At 51.7% G+C, this 18,466-nt stretch overlaps 11 protein-coding genes across 11 annotated transcripts; 4 read left to right on the top strand and 7 right to left on the bottom strand.

Annotated features, from left to right (window-relative positions):
* Nucleotides 1-149: 149 nt before the first annotated feature.
* AUEXF2481DRAFT_4036 (uncharacterized protein) lies at nucleotides 150-780 on the top strand (the record flags this gene model as incomplete). Its single annotated transcript, XM_013489373.1, has 2 exons — nucleotides 150-375; nucleotides 431-780. 2 exons carry the CDS (start codon nucleotides 150-152, stop codon nucleotides 778-780), a joined length of 576 nt encoding a protein of 191 aa, XP_013344827.1.
* On the bottom strand, nucleotides 592-2,125 carry AUEXF2481DRAFT_643191 (uncharacterized protein). Its single transcript, XM_013489699.1, has 2 exons — nucleotides 2,013-2,125; nucleotides 592-1,958 (listed from the first exon to the last, which is right to left on the bottom strand). Exons 1-2 carry the CDS (start codon nucleotides 2,017-2,019, stop codon nucleotides 898-900), a joined length of 1,068 nt encoding a protein of 355 aa, XP_013345153.1. The 5' UTR covers nucleotides 2,020-2,125; the 3' UTR covers nucleotides 592-897.
* A 49-nt stretch (nucleotides 2,126-2,174) lies between these two features.
* On the top strand, nucleotides 2,175-3,390 carry AUEXF2481DRAFT_64288 (uncharacterized protein; the record flags this gene model as incomplete). Its single annotated transcript, XM_013489581.1, has 2 exons — nucleotides 2,175-2,564; nucleotides 2,614-3,390. 2 exons carry the CDS (start codon nucleotides 2,175-2,177, stop codon nucleotides 3,388-3,390), a joined length of 1,167 nt encoding a protein of 388 aa, XP_013345035.1.
* Nucleotides 3,391-3,473: 83 nt separating this feature from the next.
* On the bottom strand, nucleotides 3,474-5,283 carry AUEXF2481DRAFT_643300 (uncharacterized protein). The gene is made up of 3 exons (XM_013489698.1): nucleotides 5,069-5,283; nucleotides 4,711-4,886; nucleotides 3,474-4,654 (listed from the first exon to the last, which is right to left on the bottom strand). Exons 1-3 carry the CDS (start codon nucleotides 5,086-5,088, stop codon nucleotides 3,558-3,560), a joined length of 1,293 nt encoding a protein of 430 aa, XP_013345152.1. The 5' UTR covers nucleotides 5,089-5,283; the 3' UTR covers nucleotides 3,474-3,557.
* A 396-nt stretch (nucleotides 5,284-5,679) lies between these two features.
* Nucleotides 5,680-7,185, bottom strand: AUEXF2481DRAFT_38815 (uncharacterized protein). The gene is made up of 2 exons (XM_013489523.1): nucleotides 6,999-7,185; nucleotides 5,680-6,942 (listed from the first exon to the last, which is right to left on the bottom strand). The coding sequence occupies exons 1-2, from the start codon at nucleotides 7,027-7,029 to the stop codon at nucleotides 5,891-5,893; spliced, it is 1,083 nt and encodes a 360-aa protein (XP_013344977.1). The 5' UTR covers nucleotides 7,030-7,185; the 3' UTR covers nucleotides 5,680-5,890.
* On the bottom strand, nucleotides 7,008-8,472 carry AUEXF2481DRAFT_38814 (uncharacterized protein). The gene has a single exon (XM_013489522.1). It carries the CDS (start codon nucleotides 8,402-8,404, stop codon nucleotides 7,364-7,366), a length of 1,041 nt encoding a protein of 346 aa, XP_013344976.1. The 5' UTR covers nucleotides 8,405-8,472; the 3' UTR covers nucleotides 7,008-7,363.
* A 233-nt stretch (nucleotides 8,473-8,705) lies between these two features.
* AUEXF2481DRAFT_38813 (uncharacterized protein) lies at nucleotides 8,706-9,695 on the bottom strand. Its single transcript, XM_013489521.1, has one exon. It carries the CDS (start codon nucleotides 9,584-9,586, stop codon nucleotides 8,927-8,929), a length of 660 nt encoding a protein of 219 aa, XP_013344975.1. The 5' UTR covers nucleotides 9,587-9,695; the 3' UTR covers nucleotides 8,706-8,926.
* Nucleotides 9,696-10,202: 507 nt separating this feature from the next.
* Nucleotides 10,203-12,629, top strand: AUEXF2481DRAFT_64617 (uncharacterized protein; the record flags this gene model as incomplete). Its single annotated transcript, XM_013489607.1, has 2 exons — nucleotides 10,203-11,574; nucleotides 11,689-12,629. 2 exons carry the CDS (start codon nucleotides 10,203-10,205, stop codon nucleotides 12,627-12,629), a joined length of 2,313 nt encoding a protein of 770 aa, XP_013345061.1.
* A 35-nt stretch (nucleotides 12,630-12,664) lies between these two features.
* Nucleotides 12,665-13,943, bottom strand: AUEXF2481DRAFT_4030 (uncharacterized protein; the record flags this gene model as incomplete). Its single annotated transcript, XM_013489372.1, has 3 exons — nucleotides 12,665-13,266; nucleotides 13,319-13,644; nucleotides 13,705-13,943. 3 exons carry the CDS (start codon nucleotides 13,941-13,943, stop codon nucleotides 12,665-12,667), a joined length of 1,167 nt encoding a protein of 388 aa, XP_013344826.1.
* Nucleotides 13,944-14,621: 678 nt separating this feature from the next.
* On the top strand, nucleotides 14,622-16,951 carry AUEXF2481DRAFT_4029 (uncharacterized protein; the record flags this gene model as incomplete). The annotated part of the gene is made up of 3 exons (XM_013489371.1): nucleotides 14,622-15,527; nucleotides 15,579-16,444; nucleotides 16,498-16,951. The coding sequence occupies 3 exons, from the start codon at nucleotides 14,622-14,624 to the stop codon at nucleotides 16,949-16,951; spliced, it is 2,226 nt and encodes a 741-aa protein (XP_013344825.1).
* A 470-nt stretch (nucleotides 16,952-17,421) lies between these two features.
* On the bottom strand, nucleotides 17,422-18,076 carry AUEXF2481DRAFT_4028 (uncharacterized protein; the record flags this gene model as incomplete). The annotated part of the gene is made up of 3 exons (XM_013489370.1): nucleotides 17,422-17,604; nucleotides 17,660-17,885; nucleotides 17,949-18,076. 3 exons carry the CDS (start codon nucleotides 18,074-18,076, stop codon nucleotides 17,422-17,424), a joined length of 537 nt encoding a protein of 178 aa, XP_013344824.1.
* Between the last annotated feature and the right edge of the window lie 390 nt (nucleotides 18,077-18,466).

The following is an 18,466-nucleotide window of genomic DNA, read 5'->3' as shown; positions in this document are numbered from 1 at the left end:
CTCTGAACTTTTTGGAAGTCACCATGTGTCTCGAGTACCACAACTCAATCATGACTTGACTGCATTAAGAAGATTTTTGCATGTAAGATGCCGATCGCATTACAAGATACACATCACAGCGCCTATCACAAGCGCCCACGTCCATCATCATGGTCCGATTGAAGCACCGCTACCTGCTCGTCAACATCCTATACCCCGAGTCCGAGACCCCCACCAAGCCCGCGACAAAAGACGGCCAGGTTCCAGATATCGTATCCTTCCGTCGACCCTCTTCGGACAAACTTAATGCGCAATTGCTGGCCCGCATCATCAGAGATGGCGTGACAGATTTGTTCGGAGACTATGGAAGTGGCATGATTGCTAGTAGTCTTGTAGGTAAGTGCTGCCTCTGATGATCAAGCGCATTGAAACGAGGTTGACTGTTGTTGAGTGAAATACCTTTCGCCTGCTACAAGTACAGCAATCGTACGAGTTTCCCGCGCCCATTACCGGCTCGTATGGGCAGCCCTCAGTTTCGTCACTCATCTGCCCCGGCCCATTGATCAAGCCTGTGTAATTCAGATTGTCAGAGTGTCTGGAACCATCCGCAAGGCCGAAGAGGAGGCCATAAGAAGAGCAAAAGCTGCCATCCTGCGAGCAACAGCAAGAGAAAAGGGCTCGGAGTTTGCACTTGACAAGATGCTTGGAAGTGCTGGTGCACTAGCCAACACAAGACCAGGGGCTCAGATGGGCATTGAAAGCGACAGTGAAGATGGAGAAGATGAGATGGATGAGGATTGAAGGGGGAGAGAGAGGCATAACATTCATACGAGGACCACCTCGATATACCAACGAATCGAAACGCCTACGCTAATAAAGACCATTTTTCTAAGTTGCTTCCATATTTCATCTTTCATTCTACTTTGCGCTCTTGCCCTTTGCTTCTCCGTCAGCGAGTTCTCTGATAAACAGCTTGACCTGGCCCTCGTGGACGACCTCGTTGCCGTCCTCGAAACCGGGGCTGATTCCGATGGCCAGGTATCTGCCGTCAGAACTCCAGGAGACACTCGAGACGCTCGAAGGATATGCCTGGTATTGTCTGATTCTGCGCTTGGTAACGCCATCCCACAGGACGACAAAGCCGTCGCCGCCTCCACTGACAAAGGTGCCTTGATGAAGGGGGTGGAAGGCCAGGGCGTTGACGGGATAGACAACATCGACACCCTCATCAGCCTGTCTGTGGCATTTGAAAGCGTATTTGCGACTCTGAGACTCGGTCGAGGGGTCGAACCACTCGACGCCCACGCGGCCCTCGATGGAAGAAAGGGCATAGCCTTGATCGTTGGGCATACAGCAGACGGCGCGGGTCATGAACTTGAGACTGCTCTCTCGTTGTTGCCATGGCTGGATGTCGAGGATGCTTCTATTTCCAGTTTCGGCCGATGGGGCCGACTGCGAGGTGAGCATGCTGAGAGCAGCCAAATCGTAGATGAAGATCTGGCGTGAAGCCATGGCGACGACGAGTTTTGTGGGAGTCAGGGAGATGGAGAAGGGCTTGGATGGCAGAGGAATGGTCGAAGGGGCGTGGTCGAGGTTGCCGTTCTTGAGGATGTGGACATGGAGGGTGCTGTCCCACGAGGCCGAGACGAGCAAATGGTGCTTGTCCGAGTAGACGATGGATTTGACGCCAGCCTCGTGTGATGAGATCAGGCTCTTTTCACCAGTCTCGAGGTCGATCTTGTTGACGTCCCAGTCCAGGCCAGCAGTGAAAGCGGTGTTGTCGTCGTGGCCGAAGCAGAGATCCAGTACGGGAGCGCGATGCTCTACTTTGCGCAGCAGACGGCCGTGTTCTCCGGCCTGTGTGTCGTAGAGGTAGACATTGCGATCCCACGAGGCGACCAGCAAGCGATTTGGCGATTGAGGAGCAAATCGGACGGCTGAGATGGCATCCGATGGCGCATCAGCGAGTTCGATCTGGCCTGGAGAGGAGTCAGCGAGGAAGCGAGATTCGACAAAAGTCAAGGGGGACGCACCACTCATTGTGAGGTGTGTGAAGTTGCTCAACTTACAAGTCGAGCAAAGTCGAGGACAACAACGACAGCTTCGACTGTTTTGCGGGGCACCGTGATTGCGATTCAAAATGATCAATATTTCCCTCGCTTCCTTCTTCCAACAACACGCGAGCCATCACAAACATGCCCTTTGCACAACTGGTCATCGGCCCGCCTGGCGCAGGCAAGTCGACATACTGCGATGGCATGCACCAGTTCCTCACCGCCGTCGACCGCAAGTGCGCCGTCGTCAACCTCGATCCCGCAAATGACAAGACGGCCTACCCATGCGCCCTCGACATTCGGGACCTCGTCTCGCTGGAGGAAGTCATGGAACAAGAAGAGCTGGGCCCGAACGGAGCTGTCATGTATGCGCTTGAAGAGCTGAACGAGAACTTCGAGTGGCTCGAGGAAGGCTTGAAAGAGCTCGGCGACGCTTATATCCTCTTCGACTGTCCCGGTCAGGTCGAACTATTTACACATCACAATACAATGCCCAACTTGTTCCACCGTCTCGAAAAGATTGGCTACAGAGTCCGTCTTCTCTTCCACAACTAAACTCGCCGAAACTAACCTCCGTCAGCTGATTGTCGTGAATCTCCTCGACTCCCTCACCCTCGCGCGCCCAACCCTGTATATCTCGTCGCTACTACTATGTCTGCGCAGCATGCTGCATTTACCCTTCCCGCTCGTCAACGTCTTGACCAAGATCGACAACCTGGCGAAGAATTCGGAGCCTCTTCCCTTCAACCTAGACTACTATACCGAAGTTCAAGATCTGGACTACTTACTGCCACATCTTGAGGCTGAACAAAATAATACATCGGTACAGAATCTGGAAGACCGTGCTGGCAACAGCGACATCCCTAAACTTCCGGAATCTAAATTCACTGCACTCAACGAGGCCCTGATCCAATTAATAGCTGACTTTGGCCTGGTGGCCTTCGAGACCCTCGCTGTTGAGGACAAAGTCTCCATGACAAACTTACTGCACGCTGTTGACCGAGCCAGCGGTTACGTCTTTGGTACCGACAAGGGAACCAACGACTCGGTCTGGCAGGTCGCTATGCAAGAAGGTTGGGGAGGAAAGATTGATGTCAGGGATGTGCAAGAACGCTGGATTGACAGACGCGACGAGTTTGACGAAATGGAAAGGCAGCAGATTGAAGATCAAAAAGCAGAAGAGGCTCGTCAAGCAGGCCAGCCAGAAGTACGCCGCGTACCTGCACAAGACCCTACTCCGGAGAAGGACTCACATATACCTGACCATGGCGAGGATCTGGAAGAAATGCAGGCAGCCTTTCTCAAAGAAAAGTCCAAAGATACTGACAATGGCATCAAGATCGTCAGAAAGGACTAAAGAATTGCTCAGTACATCAAGACATGGCGGTTATTTACACGAATGATAAACGACATAACGACAAGCAATGGTCCCTCACTCGTCTTTACAGGAGCACCTGTTCATTTGCTGTACACCCATCTTGTTGTGCGGCGGTGCCTATCTCTTTTCGAAGAGCCGTCGGCTGCCTAGACATCCTCTCCAACGGTCATCGGTACCGCGGTCGAGACAGCAGACATCTGGGAGACGGGTCTGAGCTTCCACTTGCCAGTCTTTGAATCCCAGCCCATCTCTTGCTCGGCCCCCGCAACACTTGCAGGTCTGGCCATGACTCCATCATCGAGCGTAACATAAGGCACAGGCTCGATGCCATCCTCACCAACGCCCATCTCTGTATCTGCCTGACTGATACCGCCCCAGCTGATGATAGAAGGAGCCTTGCTTCGAGCACGACGGGTTGATCCTCCCCACGATTGCAACGATTGTGAGCTTCCTGTGAGGTTTCGGGTAGAGTCGCGTTGACCCAACCTCGACTTTTCGTTTCCGCTCTCGCCGGCAAAGACGAATCCGCCGCCGTAGCTGTATGGGCCTTTGGCTCCGTCGGGGATGATGAAGCGTTTGTCTACCCTCACAGCCATAAAGAAGAACAAGATTATAACTTCGACACCGAAACCAAAAGCGTAGAAGATGCCGCGGTTGAAGTACCAGGGTGTGGGTTCCGATATTGGTGGGTCGCTCTTGCTCATAAGAGGGATGGGAGGCAAGTACCCCGTACCAGCCTTGATGGAAGCGGCAAGAGTCAGAAGCGCTGAGCTGCTCAATACGATCAGAATCTTTGTGCTCATTTTGCCTTCGCCGAACTTGTCCACAGCTTTCTGACCCCGAGTGACTAGTCTCGAGAGCGTTGAGAGCATGACGATGATGATGGGAATGAAAGCGATGGTCGAGAATGCTGTAGAGCCGTATAATTCGATGATTCGGTCGATGCGATGGATGTTGGTGTCCAGTGTGTAGAAGGACTGGATCACGGCAACGATGAGAGCAATGATTGTCAACACCGTGACGATACAAAGCATAGGTATCAACGGCGAGAAGATCTTGCTCCAACCGAAATTCGGATGTTGAGCTCTGACGATGCGCTGCGTGAAGAATAGGTTGACAAAGTATAGCAGTACGACACCGATGTTGACGAATATCTGGGCTGCGATGCCTAGCCTGATATTGCGAGGATAGCATGCCCAGGCCATTCTCAGACTTAGTGTCACGATTCGTATCTTACAAAGGCCTGGGAGTCAATGTAAGCTTTACTGCGAAGCGTCAAGAACTGTACATTTTATTTACCGAACATCATTCCGCCAAAGATGAACTTTTTCCCAACCTTCTTGTTTATTGTAAAGGTTCCCATGTGCAAAGCACCAGCGATGATGTATAGTACCATGAAGACAGCACACACTGGTATATCGACAGGTATCGTTGGTATGCCACCTAGGCTCTGAGCCTCTGGCCGATATGGTGCACTTCCACGTTTAGTAGCCTGTGTTGTTTCGTTAGACTGGCTTGTACAAAGCAGAGTTGCTGTTCAAGCGGCTGCAGCAATAATGCGGATATTACACACCATTCCAGAAAAACAAGAAACTACCAAAAAAGCAGAAGGGAGAAACAAGATGGCTGGGTAAACATATACATTCACACTACTTACATATCGTAAGAAGCACCCATCGGGGTGAACAAGATACCGACTCCCCGGCTGATTAGATTTACCTACAGAGGTATACCAACAGAATTTACTCGTTGCAAGGAAGGGGTAGTACGCGCGGTGGCATCATTGATGATGCACCGTTATCGAGGCTTTCCAGTTGGAGAGCCGACGTATTTTGGTCATGCGGACAGACACTTCACAAGGCTGCAGATGGCGCTTTCTCGATGTATGTTCCAAGGTCTTGTCGCTGACGAGCTTATCATGATCCATCTCTTGAATGTCAAATTGATCGTGTCCTTTTTCTAACCTTGGAACTGGATGCAATTCACGATTCCGGGAGACGACACACGTCCAGCTTCTTTCGGCTCGGGGCTTGCAGATGGTGTTACATCAGGCAGTGGGTCATACGAACGGGCTGATGGAAGCCTCGTGGGTTGCGCAGAGAAGCGGCAGGCGATCAAGGATTGAGCATGCTTGTATGCAGCAACGCCGTCATGAGATGTCGAAAATGGCTTCCCCGCTACGGACTTCAAGCAGAGGTTCTCGATAGCGATCGACCAGACATCAACACTCACGGCAACTCCAGACTACCGACTTTCCGTCGACGTGCTGATTTGTTTACTTTACTGTGAATGTTGAAAAGTATTAACACTTCGGAGTTGCACCAGGCCTGTCGTCATCCAAGCCTAATCGATATGCTATCTTTGGTTGCAACCAAGGCGTTGGGCACTCTCGGATCATTCTGATATTTGAAAGGGGTTTGTAATGTAAGTACTCTTTGCGAGTCGCCCTGTGCTCATAGCTGTGTACTATGTTACTAAATCAGTCTATCGGCTGAAGAATGATGTTATCGATCAGTCTGACAGGAACAACACCGCCGCCCAATCCGCAGTCTTCACCCTCCTGAGGCTCCTCGAGAGGTAACATCTTGATGGCTCCACTGAGAATAGCACCCTTGGAGGGATCTACGACATCGACCTCTTCCATAGTGTCCGGGTCGGCCAACGAGATGTAGTCGACCTCAATCCTCGCACGCTTTGAGGGTGGTAAATCGTCTTGTTCCATCATTTTGCTCGTTGAGACCTCATTGGCGGGCCACAGGATATCGGCGCGGAGGCGTTTGCCTTGCAAGTATTTCTTCTCGGCGGCCTTTAATGTGCGTGACAGGACTACACCGACCTCCCGTCTCCTTGCACCTAGATAGACGTTTCTCGAGCTCAAGGCCAGGCCATCAGCTTCACGCTCAGTTGGTCCGATCTTCACCTCGGTGTCGAGATGGAAGTCTTTGACCATGCGCCTGATGACGACCGTTTGTTGTACGTCCTTCTGTCCAAAGTACACGCGCTCAGGCATGACAATGTTGAAAAGCTTCATACAGACTGTAGCGACTCCACGAAAGAAGACTGGTCGTGAAGCACCTTCCAGCAGACTTCCCAGGGGTGTGACTGTGACAAATGATCCTGAGCCTGATATTTCTGACGATGGCGGTAACGTAGGGTACATGACCTTTGTTGTCGGAGCAAACACAGCAGTGATGCGTCCCGCACCAATATCGCTCTCTAGTTCTTTGTTCAGAGTCTGTAACTTATCCATATCCTCTTGCCATGTCTTTGGGTAGCTGTCCAGATCCTCATTCACACCAAACTGGGTTGGGTTGACGTAGATGCTCACAAAGACATCCGTGTTCTCGGCGGCGGCCTGACGCACCAACGACATGTGCCCCTCGTGCAATGCGCCCATGGTCGGCACGAAGCCCACTGTCTTTTGCGATCCTCGAAGCTCTTTTCTGAATGTACGGAGAGGTTGGACCTCACGGAAGGTGTGTATCGTACGTCCGAAGGTGCTCAGTGTGCAAGGGCGCCATTGCAGGATCGCTACATGTTGTCAGATGATGCTATCTTGCTTTGAACGGTAAAGGAGCAAGGAATACCCTGGTGGGCGCGGAATATGGAGAATGCCATCTCGTCGCACCCTCGACGAGTCTGTGTGCTGAGCTGGCAAGTGAATTCGCGTCTAGTCTGGAAGTCGCTCTTCCCCGCGCTGCGAGGTCGACGTGGTGTTTTTCAATCCATTGTCGGACATTTGACAAGTCGAAATTGTAATTGTCTCTGCTCGAGTATGGACAGTACGCGGTGCTTTTGAGTATGGTTGGTACCCTTGCTTGTGCTTCAAAATACGCCTGACTCCAGACTTCCCCCGTCATAATTCGGATGCTATATGTATATTATAGATGATGAACACCTTGTTGTAACTTCCATCGCATTTCTGACACTACGTGAGACACCTCAGCTCGGGTCAATGCTTCGCGCCGACCCTAATCACAATTTTGCCGTGCGTGTGACCGCCCTTCAGCTTTGCGTACGCCTCTGCAGCTTCCTTCAGAGGATAGGTTGAATCGATAACAGCCCGGATCTTGCCTTGCGCCATCCACCTACCAAGCTGCACCAGATCATCTCGATGTGTACCAAGAAGCACGTGAACCTGCTCAGACTTGCGTCTTCCACCACCCAAGAATGTCGGAAGTGTACGCGCCGCGAGTGACGCGATATCGTTTTTGCTGCCGATCGAGATGAACTTGCCTTCAGGATTGAGATAAAGATGTGACTCCTTGTACAGATCTGATGGTTCGCCGACATCGTCGACTACAAGGTCAAAGGGCTCTGTCTTCCCAGACTCGATGAGCTCCGCGATCAGATCTGTCTTGGTGTAGTCGAAGACTTCGTCTGCTCCGAGCTCTTTGCAGAGTTCAATAGTTGATGTCGAGCAGGATACCGTAACATGGCAGCCAAGCAACTTCGCAATCTGAATACCGAATGTTCCTGTACCTGAAGAGCCCCCATTGATAAACACTCTATCGCCGGCCTTCGCATTGGGTACAATGCTGCGGTAAGCCGTCTCACCGGCGATACCAAGTGTAGCAGCATCGTCTGGATTTACTCCTTCTGGAAGGGGAATGCAGGTTCCAGGGTCGATGTTGACGTATTGGGCAAGAGTTCCGGAAGACGTAGGTCTAGTCAAGCGTCCATATACCATTTCGCCGATGCTGAAGGTGTCGATGGTAGAGCCAGTTGACTTTATCCTTCCACAGTAGTCCATACCAGGTATCGTGGCGGAAGAGGTAAAGGAGTAAGTCAGGGCCTTCCCAAGCACCGGAGTCTCTGGCATCTTCCAGTCCAGTGGGTTGATAGAGGCAGAAATGACTTCAACCATGATGTGGTCTCCTCGTTGCATCTGTTCATCATGCTGCGGAGCCAAGGCCTCTTCCGTGTAGCGTAGATTCTTCTCCAGTCCTCCCTGGACAGAGGTATACTGTACAGCGCGCATTCGTTGAGCCATACTGCAAGGATGTGGGCAAGTTGTGACAGTAGATTTTGCGGTGAACCTTTCCTATATGCAGATTGCAGAAGAGCGGCACTGGCGCGTACATCAATGCATGTTGCTTTTCAACCCACGTCATGGTTCAACGGTTTCTCGTGTCTCAGTACTGCCACACACGCAGATCACTATTAACGATAGGCGGAGAATATACTTGGGGCCGAACGGCCAAAGTCGATAATCATTCAGTCTACAGAGCATGGCGTATTGTTCGCGCTGGGCTTAGCTGAAGTGGAATTCTGTTTGTCAACGGGTGACGATGTGGTTTTGGCGCAATCTCGCGGCTCTCACAGCCAACAAACGCCCATGTTTCGACTACGCATTCCGCTTTTCGGTGTTCGGGTCACAGTAATATCTCTGGAGAGTAGCTCAATGATTAAACGATCACGAACCGCTTCATATCTAGCACCAGAGGATGTCCCAAGTTCTATTAAAGCACTTGCTCAAGCAACATTCATGTTGACATCCGGATAAAAAAACAATTCAAGGATACAACACATCCTTACTCCACTCTTTACCGGCATTCAAAGTCTCATATCGCAATCTCTGATGCATGCGGTCTGTCGCACCTTGCCAAAATTCAACACTACGGGGTGCAACGGCGAATACAGTCCATCCAGGAGACACATATTCTGGTTCCGACTTCATCTTCTCTTGTGCATTGCAAAGCTCTCGTTGCAGCTCTCCCGCATCTTCCAATATCTCACTTTGCTTCGACGCCAGAGCTGTGACCTTCGACCCAATCGGCCGCTCCAGAAAGTCATTGGCACTCTCCGCAGCCGGCAACTGAGTGGCTGTACCTCTGATGCGGATCTGGCGGCCGACGTAGGGCCAGTAGAACGTCAACGCGACCGCAGGGTTGTTCAGAATCTGTCTGCCTTTGGGGCTGTCTGCTTTGATTGCAAAATGCCATCCGCGATGGTCAAGGTTCTTGAGGATGAGAACTCGAGCATCCGGATATCCGTATTCGTCGACTGTCGAGAGAGTCATGGAGTGGGGTTCCTTGATGTCATTGTCGATTGCATCTTTGAGCCAGTTGATGAAAGCTTCATGAGGGCCCGGTGGAAACGTGCTAAGATCCAGCGGACGGAATGGGCCTTTAAGCGAAGGCAGACCTCGAAGAAGAGCTTGAGTAGTGGTCATGATAGTCTGAATCAAAAGCTCGTGGAAAGACGGGTGACAAGTGTCAAGCTGTATCCAAGTGAGAGACACTGCTTGCGTCTGGTGCGATACGAGGTGAGTCATCACAGCCCATATTCACCCCATGGGAAGTTTGGCGTTCTGTTAGCATTGTTTCAACATTGCAAATGTCAATCTCCAGAAACATGACCAGAAGATGCGCTGCGATCACGAGTGACACTCGGGTGCAACTCCCTGTAGAAGTCTCGAGTTGTAAACCCGTCGAGCGTTAAGGTAACTTTCAATACATGCACTTGTCGAGCTACAGATCTTTGTACATGTGCCGGATGGCGCTTTGTTTCCGGCGCTGACCCGAGAGGAGTAGAGGACTACGCAGTAGCGTGACGAGAAGTTCAATCATTTCCTCGCTGGATCAACTGATGGTGGAGGTTCCAGAGTGCTACTGATGCATCTCGGGGGAGACTGCGGGCAAATGTGCCTGGCCAAAGCTCTGCTACCCTTGCGCTTGGCGTCGACTCCGGATCTGCGGACAGTTTCTTGAAGGCTTCCTGTTTGGGTGAAGACTGGAAATTTTCAAGACTTCACAACATTCTGTTAGTTCGAAGGAAAAAAGGTCAAAATGGCTGACGATGGTATGCTTCTGAATTTCGCGGTCGGCGATAAGCCATGGGCCCCGAAAACTACAGCATACACAGGTGGTCGCTGGAAGGATCGTTTGACGGCGAAGAAGGCCTTGCAATACGGGCAGAACAAGAGCAACCCGGACTACAAGAAAGAGAACGATGCGAGGAACGACGTCCGCTCAGGATCAAACTCGGAACCGCGGCCATTCAAGCGCCAGAAGACCGACGGCGGCGAGTACAAGCCCACACACACTACTGGTCGCACCGGCCCTAGAGACAGCAACAACGCCCCCAGACAGCGCCCAAAGGAGGTCATCTCCTCTCTGTTCACGTACAACCCCTCCGCTACGACCGCTCCTGTCGAGGAAGAAGAGGAAGCAGAAGATGCGGAACCCGTACAACCCTCTAACGCTCCTTTGAGCTCGGAGCTGGACACTTTCCTGTCGCTAGGTCTATCCGCAAACGTAGCCCGCCACTTGCTTGAAAAGATGGGCATCAAAGCCCCGACAGCCATTCAGGCAAAGGCTGTGGCACAACTGGTAAAGGACGACTCCGACGCTTTCATCCAGGCCGAGACTGGTTCCGGTAAAACACTGGCATACCTTCTTCCTATCGTGCAACGTTTGGTGACTATGTCGGAGACTGCGAGAAAAGCAAATGGCGGTACCGGTGGTCTCACGCGAGACTCTGGTCTGTTCGCCATCATCTTGGCCCCCACTCGCGAACTCAGCAAGCAGATTTCAACTGTCCTCGAAACTTTACTTGGCGCTGCTCACTGGATTGTCGCTGGAACCGTCATTGGTGGAGAGAAGAAACAATCAGAGAAAGCGAGGTTAAGAAAGGGCCTGAACATCCTTGTCGCCACCCCTGGTCGCTTGGTCGATCACTTGGAGCACACAGAGAGACTCGATGTAAGCAACGTAAGATGGCTAGTACTGGACGAAGGTGATCGTCTGATGGAGCTTGGTTTTGAGAACGACATTCAGAAGATTGTGTCTTTGATGAATCTTCGTATGCGAAAGGTCCAGCAACCTATTCCCGGACTACCCGAGAAACGAACAACCGTCTTGTGTTCTGCAACCATCAAGATGGACGTTGAGAGACTGGGCAATATCGCTCTGAAGGAAGCTGTGTCAATATCTGCTGAAAAGCCTAGAGATGCAGAAGACGCGGAAAGCAATGGCCACGCCTTCTCGGCGCCGGCTCAGTTGAAGCAATCGTACGCAGTTGTGCCAGCCAAACTGAGACTGGTCACACTTGCCGCGCTTCTACGAAGGTCGTTTGCCAGGAAGGGATCTGTCATGAAGACCATTGTCTTCATGTCATGTGCTGACTCTGTCGACTTCCACTTCGAAATTCTAACACGTGGTGGAGAGAAGAAAATTACTGGATCTGAGGCCAAAGAGGAGAGAAAACTGAACCCCGAACTATCCGAGCTGAACAAGATGAACCCAATCACAAGTACTGCGAGGAAGGAGAAAGAGAAGGAATTGTCGAATTACGAGAAGAAACTCGCTCCAGGCAAGATCAGACAAGGAGGCTCAATTGACGACGCGTGCACCGAGGCTATCTCACCGATCATATCGGGCAAAGATAACGAAGTCTCAATTTTCCGTATGCATGGTTCGCTTCCGCAAAACATCCGTACCTCTACACTAAAGGCTTTCACAACCAACAAGGATGCTTCGGTCATGATATGTACAGATGTCGCTTCTCGTGGTCTGGATCTTCCGAACGTCGACTTTGTCATCGAGTACGATCCCGCATTCAGCAAAGATGACCATCTCCATCGTATTGGTCGTACAGCTCGTGCAGGACGTGATGGACGGGCTCTGATTTTCTTACAACCGGGCAACGAGGAAGGCTACGTCGATGTCTTGAAGGAAGGCCGAAGAGACGCAGGACATGGTCTTACTCGTCACGACGCAGTCGAGCTGCTGAAGAAGGGTCTGACGCCAACCTCAGGTACAGTCTCTTCTGGTCGTGAGTGGGAGGAAAAAGCAACAGACTGGCAACTGGATGTCGAGCGATGGGCACTCGAGAGCCCAAAGCATCTCGAGCAAGCCCGCCGCGCATATCAAAGTCACATCCGTGCCTACGCTACCCATGTGGCTGCCGAAAGAGGATTCTTCAACATCAAGACCCTTCACCTCGGTCATTTAGCAAAGGCTTTTGCGCTCAGAGACAAGCCTGGTAGCATCAAGGTGCCAGGTCTTCGTCCTGGCAAGGAAGAAGGCAAGAAGTCCAAGGACTCTCGCCACAAGGCCAACGTTAAGGGAGCAAAGGGCTCGGGTGCAAAAGCAACGGCGCCAGACGGTGACGATGCTCCACAGATGAATGACGCTCAGGAAGCGGCAAGAATCATGCGCGCAAAGACAAAGGCCATGATGGGAGGTGGTGCTTCGGAATTCAATCTTGGTTAATGACCGATTTCTTAGCGTAATTCTTCTTCTCCTGGTCAATAGATATCCCAAAGCGAAACCTTTCCGTCTTTTGATCCAGCAGCTATCCAGTGTGTCGTTTGAGCTTTGGTCTTGCGTCTCTCACCAACTGTCTGGAGTGTTGTAGAGGCTTGTTCCTGATCGCTACCCACTCGGTCATCTACCGGGGTCTGGGCATCTTCTGGAAACAGGTCTGCGAACGCGAGAGCGTAGCAGCCTTGCTTGTGCCATTTGAGCACAGCAAGTTCACGCAGCGTCTTAGCCGAATAGACACGCACACACCCGTCCCATCCGGCCGTAGCAAAGATCCTATCGTCAGATCTGACATGCAGAGCCTGCTGACCGGAGTGTTTCGTTTCCATCGCCTTCACAGGCCGGCATGCGGTGAGGTCTGCGAGGGAGTAGCTAGCTATAGTAGCGTCTGCAGCAGATGTGTAGTATCTGTCGAGAGACTTCGCAGCGTCTAGCGACAATATCGGCTGACTATGGCTCTTAGTGGAGGAGAGCAAGGTCCATGTACCCTGATCAAACCGCCATACACAGCAGTCACCGCCTTCATAACCTGCTATCAAGACGAGCTTGCTGGTGTGAATCATGATTTTGACACACATAGCCATACCTTTGTTTTGATGTCAGTCGTGATCAGGTTGGATAACATAAGCAGGAAGTACCTAATTTGACGGTCTTGGGTGCACAGACGGTGGTGAGTCTCAATTTTGAAGGTAACGAATAAACGTCAATGTCGCCTTCGCGATCTCCTGGCACAGCTACGAGGAGGGCAGTGTCATTGGCTTCAGGGAATAGTTGTGCAGCTTCTGATGGAGAGGCTTTGCAGGCGGAAAATGCACAGAAATTAAGGGTATTCACTGATATGGTATGCAGTAGCCATGGCTCGTGGCGAGGCGTAACGGAATCTTCTATGGGTAGAACAACAGAGAAGGTAGGCTCGTCAGAATGCTTAAGTTGCCAAACACGCAACTTACCGTCTCTCCCATGTCTTTCGTTATTATCAGTACTGTGGGAAGCAAATGAAAAGTGACATGTGTCCGGGACTCACGTAATCAGCCTATCGTCTGGCCATGTAGACAAGGCTAGAACAGCAGCAGAGTGACCCCTCCATACAGCGACAGGTCGCTTGGTAGCAAGGTTCCATAGGACGAGCCAGCCCTCGGCATCACCAGTCAGGAGGCGGGTGTTATGGCGCACAAAGCAAACGCTGTGAATCTGTGCATTATGACCTCTGAGCACATAGGCTGGCTGTGCAGGAGGCAGGGTGGAAGATTGTAAAAGGGCCATGTTAACTTTTGAGTGGTTCTTGTGAGGCGCTCAGGTACGAATCATGAGAGGTGGTTGGTAAGATTGACAGGTGACAGCGGGAAGGCGCTCTCAAGTAGGCTCAGATTGCCAGTTGAGCAACCAAGGGTCTGGAGGCAGGTAGCCGAAAAAGGCAGCGGGCGACAGAGTGTTTTGAGGATGTGATTCCAACTTTGCAAGCGACAAACTCAGCAGACTGCATGAGGCAGCAGGTCAGGTAGGCAGTGTGCATAAACAAAAGCGAGATACGATCAGTCGAGGAAGGAGAAGCTAGTGGAGAGCAGGATCAGGATGCAGGAAAGGAAGGAGCAGAAGCGGAAGCGGAAGCGAGGGCCCGAGCTCACGAACGGCGACGGAGGCATGTGCAGACGTGCTTCAACTCGGCAGTAGATTCCCACCTTTGCATCGTGCTTTTGAGTTCAACCAGCACCTTCATGTTCTGAGGCCATCTTTGTCGAATCAACCTGTTGTATAGCTCGTGCTGTGGTGCGAATAGCGTCGCCAAGTAGACGCGACTAGGCCAAGTATCGAGTCTTGGGCCTGCACGCAACGACGCAAGAAACGACCACTGTTTCCCATCCGACTCGACACGACCAAAGTCGACTCAGCGACGCTCCCGGCCAGCCAGCCGACCGAGTCCAAGCGACAAGGACCAGTCTCATGACTGCGCCAACGGGCAATGGCGACGCGCCTGTGGCCGACACAGCAGCGGCCGTGGTTAGCAAACCAAAGCGCGTCCGGACGGGATGTTTGACGTGTCGCGAGCGCCATCTCAAGTGCGACGAGGGAGCTCCCATATGCCAGAACTGTCGCAAGTCCAATCGCCAATGTAAACGCGGTCTGCGCCTCAACTTCATCGATACAAACTGCCAAGGGCCTCCGCAGAAAGCCCCCACGCTCGAATGGAAGGTCGACTTTATGGACGAGTCCCGCGACATTGCCTCCGAGTATGTCGGAGGTATGGAGAAGTACAGTGCAAAGGACACGCGCCCGTCGCGACCCTCGATCGTCCAGCAGCACCTACAGCCCGCTGATATGACGGCCATGCCCATGTTCGAATATAATCCAGCTGCTGTCGCTCACGCCCATGCTCAGGCTCAGGCTCAGGCTCAGGCCCAGGCGCACGCTCAAGCACAACATGCCCATGCACAAGCACAGGCTCATGCTCACGCGCAGGCCCAGGCACATGCTCAGGCCCAGGCTCAGGCTCAGGCTCAAGCCCATGCTCAGGTCCAAGCTCATGCCCACGCTCAAGGAGCTACTCCGTCTGCTCCCAACATGTCATATCAACCACTACCATCAATTCAGGGCATGCTTCCCGAGTCATACCCTTCGGCCGACGATCACAAGTACGACGCCTTCAATCCTTCAAACCACGCAAACCAGGACTCTCCCTTCTCGAACCAACAGAGAAACTCCATATCAGCCTATAGTCAGCAGCAAGACCAAGAAGATGCCACCGAGGGTAGGCGCGAATTTCTCACTACGCAGGAGGAGACTTTGTTCATGCAGGTCTTCGTCGAAGAGGTTGGCCTCTGGATGGACAGTATGGATCCTATGAAACACGTGCGTACTCGCCCTGTGTCTGCTTCTCAGGCTCCCCGCTAACCCTGATAGTTCTCACGTCTGCTACCGTTCCATTCATTGGGGGAACCCATGCTGCTCAACGCCTTTCTAGCTTGCGGTGCTCGTCATCTGGTGCTTGTCAACTCTGCTTACAGTGAGGAGAAGGCCCTGCATTACTACGACACTGCAACGAGGTATTTGCTCAAGAATCTTCAAAATCCCAACCGCGACACCATCGTATGTGCTACTACTGCTGTCATCCTGAACGTCTATGAGATTATGAGTGAACGCGCTCTGCAGAGAATGAACCATATCGCTGGCGCTCGTGCTCTGATCAAAGAATGTGGCTGGAACGCCCGCTCATCCGGAATTGGTGCCGCCTGCTTCTGGCTTAATGTTGGACTTGAGGTGTTGAGTTGTCTTCATTTCAACTGGCAGGTCGCTTGGGATCCAGACGACTGGGGCATTGACATGGATTTCAACCGCGAGATACACAACGGCCGAGAGGAAATCTGGACTCACCGTATGCTCTACATCGTCGCAAAGGTTGCAAACTTCAGAGCCACCATACCTCGACACCAGGAGCAGGATCAACGAGACGAGGAGATGCGTCGCCAGAACAGATACGGTGAATGGCAAAAGCTAAAGTCCTGGACTGATGCCTGGAACGACAACATCCCACGTACTATGCATCCTATGGCCTATCTCTACCCTCAGCATACCTCGTCCAAGTCCTGTTTCCCCGAGGTATGGCTGATCAAGCGTACGACCATTGTCGCTCGTCTGTTCTATCACACTGTGATGGTCCTCCTTTCACAAATACACCCATACTTTGGTCTCGACAATCCTGAGATGCACGACATGCAGCATCGCCATTCCCAGATGATCTGTGGCATTACTGCACATGTTAAGGACAGGTAAGCGAGCACGCCCACTCTGTAGCCACGCTCTATACTAACCAAATAACCAGGGGTGTTGCCAGCGTAGCTATCCGTTCATTGGCCCACGCTGCCGAGTGCTTGACCGACCGCCGCGAGCAGGAGGAAGTGCTTCAGATTTTCCAAAAGATCAACAAGGAGACCGGATGGCGCATCGCTTTCGTGTTTAAGGAGCTCAAAGAGAAATGGGGCTGGACTGACGAAACGCAGCCGCCGCCACAGCCAATCGCTTCTGTTCACTCCACGTCGTTACTTACGAGCCCTGTGCCGATGCAACAACCATATGGACAGTATTCGGCCGCCATTACGCCCGTCGCTGCACCTGCGTCCACGCAAGCCCCAGCAGCTTCCAGACGTCCGCCAGCAGGTATGGTGAACCCAATGTTTGCCAATGCCGATTTCACCATGCCATCCCATCCATACCAGAATGTGTATGTGGCACCAAATCCCGTCACCAATCAGTCTGCGCTGTATTATCAGGCTTAGTCCACAACACTTTGTGCGAGATCACTCTAGCCATCATCTATTCTGGCAGAGATTCCATATTGATACCCGGATCTGCGGTTCTTTGATTCTATCCTTATTTAATCGTTTCGCACGACTGTTGACAAAAGTCGCGTAATGTCTCAGTGGAAGTCCGCTCAGAGGACCGGTGAAACCCCGATGTGATCATGTCTGATGAACGAAAAGGAAGGGACGGGTAGCTCTAATCATGCGGCGTTTCATGGTGCATTAATGATATTTGATTACTGGTTCTCCGCTGCTTCTCGACAGCTTAAAAAATCGTTGTTTGCTTTAGTAGACCATATATATACCCCTTGTGTCTTTTCAAACCAACTATTTTCAATGCTAGACGTGCAGGTGTCTTCGTACCCTTGCAAAATCACAGTCTTCGCCCCCTTTGACAAACTCCATTCTTCGATCCCCCTGCATCTCACCCATTGAACTGTAATCGGTCAACTTCTGAAGAGGTTGAATAGACTGCTTCCTCCAGCGCCACCCTCGCCGTGACGCTTCGCTTCCGTTTCGATCCAGTTGATGAGAAACTGTCTGTTCTTCATATCATCCACCTTATGGACTTTTGTCTCCAGCTGAGCCTCCTGTCTATCAAAAGCCAATAAAGTTGGCAGCGAGTTGACCTGCAATCGTTAAAATCCCGTCGCTTATCAATATTCGATGAAGAGAAAAACTAACCTGATATCTCAAAGCCAATTCTCCCAGAGTTGGTGAGTCGAGCTCAATCTCGGCATACGAGACACCACCTTGAGCTTCTCCAACGCCTTCATTGATGAGTTCTTTGAGCAGTGGGGCGATGACTTTGCAGGAGGGGCACCATGAGGCGGACCAGAGGGTGATTAGAGGTATGCGGCTGCTGGATGAGAGCAAGTTCAAGGTCTCGAATTCATGTTCATAGCGCACGCTGTGGGATCATTAGTACTTTCGGTCTTCCATTGAGGTTCTTGGTTACAAGAGTAGAGCTCACGAGTTGTAGAGACGATTCTTTGCTGCCTTTTTAGGTGCAGTGGAGGTATATGAACGCGTGAAGTTCTGGATGTAGCTTCGCGGCAGGGTTGCCACAAAGCGTGTTCTTGCCAATGCTGCAACTACCATGATTAAGACCCGAGAGAGTGTACGGGTGTTGTTAATCGATAGGTGGTCAATCAGACTAATACTGGGCCAGTGTCGGTCGCGCTGTGCCTTGCATGGAAAGAAGAGCATATACGTCACAGGTTTTCCCCACAAATACTTCCTTCCGTTTTGAGCTTCACATGCGGCTTCCCTCACAAGCATCTCGGTATGTCTCATGCCGAGCAAGTGGCTGGATGCTTGTTCGTACCTATGAAGATCTTGACCTTTACTCAGACTTCTCCGCAATGGATCTACAGTATCACTGCAAAGTTCCATTGCAATGATTGGAGCGAAAATACACCATATCTTTTGTGCCGTGCAGTGAGGAGTTGCTGCATTTCTGGAAAATGGTATATAACAAGCATGAAGCTA

Source organism: Aureobasidium subglaciale (genome assembly GCF_000721755.1).
Source record: "Aureobasidium subglaciale EXF-2481 unplaced genomic scaffold scaffold_7, whole genome shotgun sequence".
Lineage (NCBI taxonomy): Eukaryota > Fungi > Ascomycota > Dothideomycetes > Dothideales > Saccotheciaceae > Aureobasidium > Aureobasidium subglaciale.
This window is presented reverse-complemented; position numbering and strand designations above follow the sequence as displayed.

Bases quoted from the DNA above. Each gene is read 5' to 3' on its own strand.
- AUEXF2481DRAFT_643300 (XM_013489698.1), bottom strand. From the start codon at position 5,088: ATGGGTGCTTCTTACGATAT. The intron at 4,887-5,068 runs GTAAGTAGTGTG...TAAACGTGGAAG, and splicing joins ATGGGTGCTTCTTACGATAT to TGCACCATATCGGCCAGAGG. The intron at 4,655-4,710 runs GTAAATAAAATG...ATTGACTCCCAG, and splicing joins CTTTGGCGGAATGATGTTCG to GCCTTTGTAAGATACGAATC.
- AUEXF2481DRAFT_38815 (XM_013489523.1), bottom strand. From the start codon at position 7,029: ATGGCATTCTCCATATTCCGCGCCCACCAGG. The intron at 6,943-6,998 runs GTATTCCTTGCT...GACAACATGTAG, and splicing joins CATATTCCGCGCCCACCAGG to CGATCCTGCAATGGCGCCCT.
- AUEXF2481DRAFT_38814 (XM_013489522.1), bottom strand. From the start codon at position 8,404: ATGGCTCAACGAATGCGCGCTGTACAGTATACCTCTGTCCAGGGAGGA.
- AUEXF2481DRAFT_38813 (XM_013489521.1), bottom strand. From the start codon at position 9,586: ATGACCACTACTCAAGCTCTTCTTCGAGGTCTGCCTTCGCTTAAAGGC.